Consider the following 7,259-nt stretch of genomic DNA (forward strand, 5'->3'; position numbering starts at 1 on the left):
TATAAAAGCTAGTTTTTCATCCACTTTAATTTACACGGTTATGTTGTGCAGCAAAAAATAAAAATGCAGTGTTTTGTTGTAAAATTGTTTGCATTCATTCTCAAGGTCTAACAAACAAGTGGAAAGCATTTCCTTCTCCATTAATAAAAGTGTTGGGGGTAATGCATTACAAGTTACGCGAGTTACGTAATCCGATTACTTTTTTCAAGTAACTAGTGAAGTAACTCATTACGAAGTGCCTGGGTTACTTTCTCAAATAAGTAAAGGGTCTTTACAGTTACCAAAAATATAACTTGTTTTATTTATTCAAAACAAATCCGCAAGACCAGCCCAGGTGACAAGTAATGCAAAAGTAATGTAATTCATAAAATGTAAGTGTAACAATTGCTTTTTTTTATGGAGTAATGCAACATTGTAATATGTTACTTTTAAAAGTAACTTTCCCCAACACTGTTCATAAGTAAATATCGTGATTAAATGTCAATAGCATTTGATATGGAAAATATTGTGATTGTTTTTAGTCGTATCACCCAGTCCTATTGTGAATGCAGTTGGATGTTGACTCTTATTTTGAAGCCACATGATGTGATGTAGATTGCATTAGCACTCTGTGCAAAGATGACCTGCGGTCTATCACCCATGACTGATGGCTTTTATGCACTACGATGACTTTGTTTGAAAAGTGCAAGATTGAGAGTAATTGTATGCTCCCAAATGGTGTGCAGGTATTTTCTGGGTGAGCTGTGAAGCGGGCACATACATCCGGACTCTGTGCGTTCATCTGGGTCTGCTGCTGGGAGTTGGCGGTCAGATGCAGGAGCTGCGACGAGTGCGCTCCGGTGTGATGGGTGAAAAGGTACATCGAGAACTCGCTCGCCAAAGTCTGCAGAACCAAAGTGTTGAGTTCAGTTCTGGGCTTTCTCCCCAGTTCTGGCAATTAATCTTTGGTACAGAAAATGGCTGAGTGATATTAGAAACATGAAGTGGTAATGCTTTACCAACTTCATCAAACTTCAGCCTACATTAAACTGCGATATTGACAAAAAATAATATCTCGATATTTTCTGGGATTTTATCGATAACGATAATCGGCCGATATTTTGCCGAGTGTGTTATTGTGTTGATATCTTAAGGACTGCCATGGACGGCTGACTCCTGAAGTTTTTGATATTCTTCATATTCTGTGTGGTGGTCAGTTCACACTGATAGAAATGAATCTTTTCCAATAAGTTTAAATAGATTTTTACATTTTATGGGCATTTTTACCTTTTATAAAGCCATTTTTCTAAAAGTGTCCATTATCTTTTGAGTCAAATTCTTACGTTTAATCAGTGAATTAGATTAATAAGAAATTTGGGCTGTTACCAAGCAAATGAAATGAGTATTAACAATTCATCTTTGAAATGCAGAGGAAACACAGAAGCTGCGTCTGAAGTGGCATTTAGATGTTTTTACACTGTTTAATGCAGGACGTGAACGCATTTAACCTGCAATTACAAATGCATAAATAATGTTTTGATATATTAAATATAAAACATTGAATACTGCTATTTGAAATTATTTAAATAATAATAAAAGATACTTTGAATGTGAAATTGAAGCCGCCAATAGGTGGCAGCAAGTCACTGTTAATAAGTGAGTCATTGCGATTGAACCGAATCATTTAAACGGTTGATTCATTCAGGAACGAAACACCGTCATTTTGCTCAGGGACGCAAAACAGAGCTGTGGCTTTGTTTGGAATTTTTTGTCTAAATAGAGCAAAAACAGGCAATATAGTGTCTAAAACGTAAGTCTCTTAATTAACTTAACTGTTGTAAAAAAAAATAAAATCACATTTGTAATCATGGTAATTTTTGGAGAAAAACTAGGCTATATGAAGTAGTATAAATATACATTTTCTGTCCCCATATCTTGAATTTCTAAATGCATTTTAATAGGCTGAATCATGCAGTGAAAGAAAGCACTCTAAATGCAGACTTATGTACAGTATGCTTGAGCTCTGTAGGGGTCTTTTGAAGGGTTTTTGCAAAATACTCGATAATGTCAAATCGCACATCGTTAAAACAACAATTGCCATATTATCGCAGTAGACTACGGCTCTTAAATTGCATGAACAAATACAATATTTACTTGCATAAAATAGCCTTGATGCTGGCATGGCGTTAAAAAGTGAATAAATAAATGAATGCATCAGAAACTCTTAATTAATCTGTTGCAAGACGTCTGAAGGATCAAGGCCACATTAAAAGCTTTTTCATTGGCTGATACCAGTGTTTGTTTCTCCAAGGATAACCTGGTGACCATGCATGACGTGTTGGACGCCCAGTGGCAGTTTGATCACAACAAAGACGAGACTTACCTGAGGAGAGTGATCTACCCTCTGGAAAAACTCCTCATCTCCCACAAAAGGATCGTCATGAAGGACAGCGCTGTATGGAAACTTGTTTATAATTTCCAGACCAGTTTTGAAGTCAGTCGGCCGGTCTAATGAGGCTTTTTGTGTAACAGGTGAACGCTATATGTTACGGTGCAAAGATCATGCTACCAGGCGTTCTGCGGTATGAAGATGGTATTGAAATGAATCAAGACATAGTCATTATAACTGCGAAAGGAGAAGCCATTTGTACAGGTAAATGTTCAAATATCTCTCAGCCCCAGCATGCACCATTTGAAGCCACATGATGTGATATAGATTGCATGAGCATTACTGCAAAGATGACCGTCTATCTATCACCCAAGACTGATGGCTGTGAGCTACCGGCATCTGTTCAGAGTAACAGCTGTCACATGTCTTTTTGCAGATTTGACTTAGTTTTATTTTTTCTCAGCGGTTGCCCTGATGACGACCGCTGTCATATCCACATGTGACCACGGTGTTGTTGCCAAAATCAAGAGGGTCATTATGGAGCGAGACACGTATCCACGCAAATGGGGCCTTGGACCGAAGGTGAGAAACATTCAGAGAAATTGCGCTGCTAATTGGTGAAATCAGTGTTTACGTGTATTTTAAAAAGTCATGCATTTCAGGCCAGTCAGAAGAAAATGATGATCCAAAAAGGACTTCTAGACAAACACGGCAAACCGAATGGCAGCACCCCGGCAGACTGGAAAGAGGGCTACGTAGACTACAGGTACACTTACATCTGAGCCGATATTTAATGTTTTACTTATGAAGATCACAAATCTTTATTTTTTAAAACAACAGCAGCAACGATAGCAATAGAACAAATTGTGCATTTTCAAATAGAGAACATAAGGGAGTCTAATAGCTTCGCACGTGTCATTGTTTTGATGAAATTGATGAGTTTCTTCCTGTTGCATCAAAAAAAATCTTGGCATGATAAAATTACTTCCGATGTCAAAATAGACTGGTAGGATGTGTTACGGTCAGTAATGTAGTCTTTAAATACATGCATGGCACAAATTACAGCTCCATTTTGGTGGAAAACAATGTTTTTGCCTCTGACTCCACAGTGCTCATTCAAACAGAAGAGAAGCATCACACTAAATAACGTCGTTTCTGCAGACTGTTATCCCTTTTTGGTCTGCTGTGACCCTAGAGGGAGTCTGTCTGCTAAAGTGAAACCCTGAGGCCAGGACAGTGCTGTCTGCAGCGGGTCTGACCGCCTCTGAGCTCTGTGGACAAACCCTTACACACTTCCTTCAGACTCGTCAGCTGCATGGGTTTGGAATGAAATTAATTTGTCTTTTTTTTTTTTTCTTTCCTCTCCTAGCACACCCAAGGTGAAAAAGAGTGCAGAGGCTGGTCAGACGGCACCAAAGGTATGATTTCTGGAGCGCATGGATACACTTGCACTTTTTCATATTGGTACTGAACTAACGAAATCTCTCTGGGTTATTCTAGAGGAAGCGAGATGAGAGCAGAAGCGAAAGTGACACGGCGGCTGCTAAGGATATAAAGACGGAAGAAGAAATCAAGAAGGAGAAGAAGAAAAAGAAGAAAGAAAAGAAACTGAAGCTAGCAGAAGAGGCAGCGGCTGAGGCTCCAGCAGAGGAAGAAACTGAGGCGAGTAATATTTCTCAAAGCATGTTAAATGTTAAAAATGACTAGGTTATACCGCAATGTTTAATGGCTATAATTAATGACAAAAATTGAGGGAAAAATGCATTTAAGAGACATCAGTAGCAGTATTGATATCAGTGATACTGGCCTTCATTAATAACAGGCTACTTTGTAAAAAGATGCCATTAAACACACATATACCATCATGTTGTTTCTACATTAATTTTGAGATTGACTGAAATTATAACAATAGAAATATTAATAGGCAATTGATTGTTACAGAAAAATGTGTTTTTTTTTTTTTTTTGATCGATTGACCGCACTAATTCTGAACGTACTCTTTCACACACAGGTTATGGAGAGCGCAAAGAAGAAGAAGAAGAAAAAGTCTAAAGACGCCGAGGCTGGCTCAGAATGAGCAGAGACTCGTGTGATGCACCTGTAAATGTAACAGCAGACTTGTCTAATGGAAACTCATTCTTCCATCCTCGCCCTCCTGTCAGTGTCAGTGGACGGCGGGTCGGTCAAAGTCCACGAGTTTACCTGTAAATGGTTATGGTTAAGATTTTTTTTTTTTTTTTATATATATATTGTCCAAATGAAGCCCATATTGCCTGGGTTTATTCATGTATTTGTCTGGAGTTTTTTTTTTTTTTTATTGTAAATATAGAAGTTGTAATCAAATGAAACATGACTGACTTTTTACAAAAAAAAAAAAAAAGCCTCTTTTCCTTCAGTGTTCGTTCAGTGGTTGCTGGGACCCACTCATTTACACACGTTGCTGCAGGGTTCACAGTCTTGTTTTATTGAAAATCTGTTTATTTATCGGAGTTTCTTCTTTTCCATTTCAGAAATAAAGAGTTCATAGCTTTATTTCTCCCCTCAAAAAATATAAACACATTCTCATACAGCATGCATATGGAGATCATATTTGAGGAAGAAAAAAAAACATGGCTGAGATGACATTCTGATGGCTTGTAAATCAATCAGGTCTTTATGCATTTAATGCAGTCTTGTATAAATGTCAGTTGTCACTGATAATCAGTGGGCTCTTTCTCCTAACCATAAGCTTACAACATTAGTCATCTGCATCACAGAAAATAGACTGATAACTTGCTTGGTTCAAAGCAATAAACGCGCACACAGCAGTTTAAGCAACACTTATCACTACTGATTTTAAGGAGCAATTCAGATGAAGTGGTCATAAAGCTCTTGTAGTCATTTCTGGTGAGTATTTGAGGGCTTTATTCTTCATTATTGTTTGAAAAGGATTGTACTGAACTAGATACCGCCTTCACTGAGGAGAACTGAAAGCCAGGATTTCAGAAATAGTTGTAGGCCTGTGTGTTGGACGTCCTCGTAGATTTCTGCTTCAAGCCGACAGAACTGGAAACTGCTTCCTGCTGTTTTAATTCTTTCTGCTCGAGTTTTGTTAGCAAGAATAGACTTATTCAGTTGAAAAATAAGAGAACGCATGACAGCAGTGTTTATTCTGCAGATCTTTATACGTCATAACAAAGGTCCATCTAATATAACAAGCATTAGGATGCCTACTTTCCATCTTAGTTAAAATAATCTGCAAAGAAATGAGCGGTTGCAGCTGTTTTTTGTATGATGTATGATTCTAGAGCTTTTCTAACAAGTAACAATGCTTCTCTGAGCTTGCAGTTACTTTTTAGCTCCTATTGAATGTGAAGATCATACAATCATACATGTTCTGTTGAGTGTCTACAGCTGCAGTGCATTACAGATTTAAACAGCCAAATATATATATATATACTACTCTGTCATCATTTACCCACTCTTCTGTTATTCCAAACCTGAATGCTTCTCTGTGTAAAAAGATAGTATGGAAGTCAATGGCTACCAGCAACTGTTCGACAGAACTATCCCTTTAAGCACGCTGTTAAATGTCTGTTAAAATAAATCTCTAAATTAGCTTATCTTAGTGTGTAATAATAATTATGATAATTATATTTATACAGTAATTATACACTTAGAACCTCACAAAGATTGCTAAAACAAACAAACAGGTGATATGCTGTAAAATATACTGAAATTTATTTTGAATGTCATATGTGTTTTGACACTATTTTAATTGGCTACCTCAACATTTTACAGGAATTCATTCATACACGAATGACATCATTCGTCATTAAACTTTTTTTTTTTAATCTGAGAATCTCCTGCTCTGTTTGAGCCCTTATGCTTGCGTGTGAATGTGTGTGTGTGTGTGTGTGTGTGTGTGTGTATCAACGGTGTTTACAGTTGTTTATAGCGTTTTATCGAGTTAATTATGGGACAGTGACCTCGTTGAGAGGCGAGCGGGTAAACGGGGTAATTTCTCGTACAACACTGACACCCATCGACCACACGGCGGCGCTCCATCCTCGCCCTGACGAGACGCCTGCAATAGTGTCTCTGGGGGAGGCGAGAAGGAGAGAAAGGAGACAGGGTTGGACTAATTTTAAACTGTTGCTGCGGGTTAATGGTTTAACATATAGCATGAATACTACTATATTCTACCAATGATAAAACTTAAAGGGTTAGTTCACCCCAAAATGAAAATTCTATGATTAATTACTCACCCTCATGTCGTTCCAAACCTGTAAGACCTTCGTTCATCTTCGGAACACAAGATATTGGAGAAAACCAAGAAGAAGGCCATATATTATTTTAGGTGTATACGTATAAAGAATATGTATAAAAGGGATTATTTTAGGTGTATATGTATAGAGTTTTAAATAATGCAGCCATACCTGCTGTAACAAAACATGTTTATGAATTATGTGTCTAATTTGTACAACTTGTAATTGTGTTTCAGGGTCCCCTGTAGGTCATGGTGAAGAGCGTCAGCCTTGCATCTGGCTTGAGGTGGTAGTTTTTGCATTTCATATTTTTCATATTTCATATTTGTAATAATGGAGTCACCCAGAGCTCCCTGTCAAGTTCATTCTAAAAGATCCTCCTGCCACTGGTGTCCGGGTCCCAGAGACAGAGATTGTCGTACTATAGGGAGATGAGAGGGTCTGTATTACTTACTACTGGAGAAAGCGTAACGATTAACTTGGATCACGTCTCCCTTAAAGGAACACTCCACTATTTTTGAAAATAGGCTTATTTTCCAACTCCCCTAGAGTTAAAGAGTTGAGTTTTACCGTTTTCGAATCCATTCAGCCGATCTCCGGGTCTGGCGGTAGCACTTTTAGCTGTAGCTTAGCATAGATCATTG

General features: G+C 37.8%; 1 protein-coding gene across 2 annotated transcripts in view; it reads left to right on the top strand.

The window, feature by feature from the left end:
* LOC107661706 (H/ACA ribonucleoprotein complex subunit 4-like) overlaps positions 1 to 4,706 on the top strand; it is a 12,810-nt gene extending 8,104 nt beyond the window's left edge. For both annotated transcript variants that reach the window (XM_016451443.1, XM_016451444.1), the window contains exons 8-15: positions 726 to 856; positions 2,291 to 2,434; positions 2,512 to 2,632; positions 2,832 to 2,950; positions 3,031 to 3,134; positions 3,738 to 3,786; positions 3,869 to 4,030; positions 4,380 to 4,706. In XM_016451443.1, coding sequence (XP_016306929.1) covers positions 726 to 856; positions 2,291 to 2,434; positions 2,512 to 2,632; positions 2,832 to 2,950; positions 3,031 to 3,134; positions 3,738 to 3,786; positions 3,869 to 4,030; positions 4,380 to 4,445 — 896 coding nt within the window. In that variant the 3' untranslated portion in view covers positions 4,446 to 4,706. The remainder of the gene's footprint in view (positions 1 to 725; positions 857 to 2,290; positions 2,435 to 2,511; positions 2,633 to 2,831; positions 2,951 to 3,030; positions 3,135 to 3,737; positions 3,787 to 3,868; positions 4,031 to 4,379) is intronic.
* The last annotated feature ends 2,553 nt before the right edge of the window (positions 4,707 to 7,259 follow it).

Source organism: Sinocyclocheilus anshuiensis, unplaced genomic scaffold (assembly GCF_001515605.1).
Source record: "Sinocyclocheilus anshuiensis isolate Anshui unplaced genomic scaffold, SAMN03320099.WGS_v1.1 scaffold207, whole genome shotgun sequence".
Taxonomy (NCBI): Eukaryota; Metazoa; Chordata; class Actinopteri; order Cypriniformes; family Cyprinidae; genus Sinocyclocheilus; species Sinocyclocheilus anshuiensis.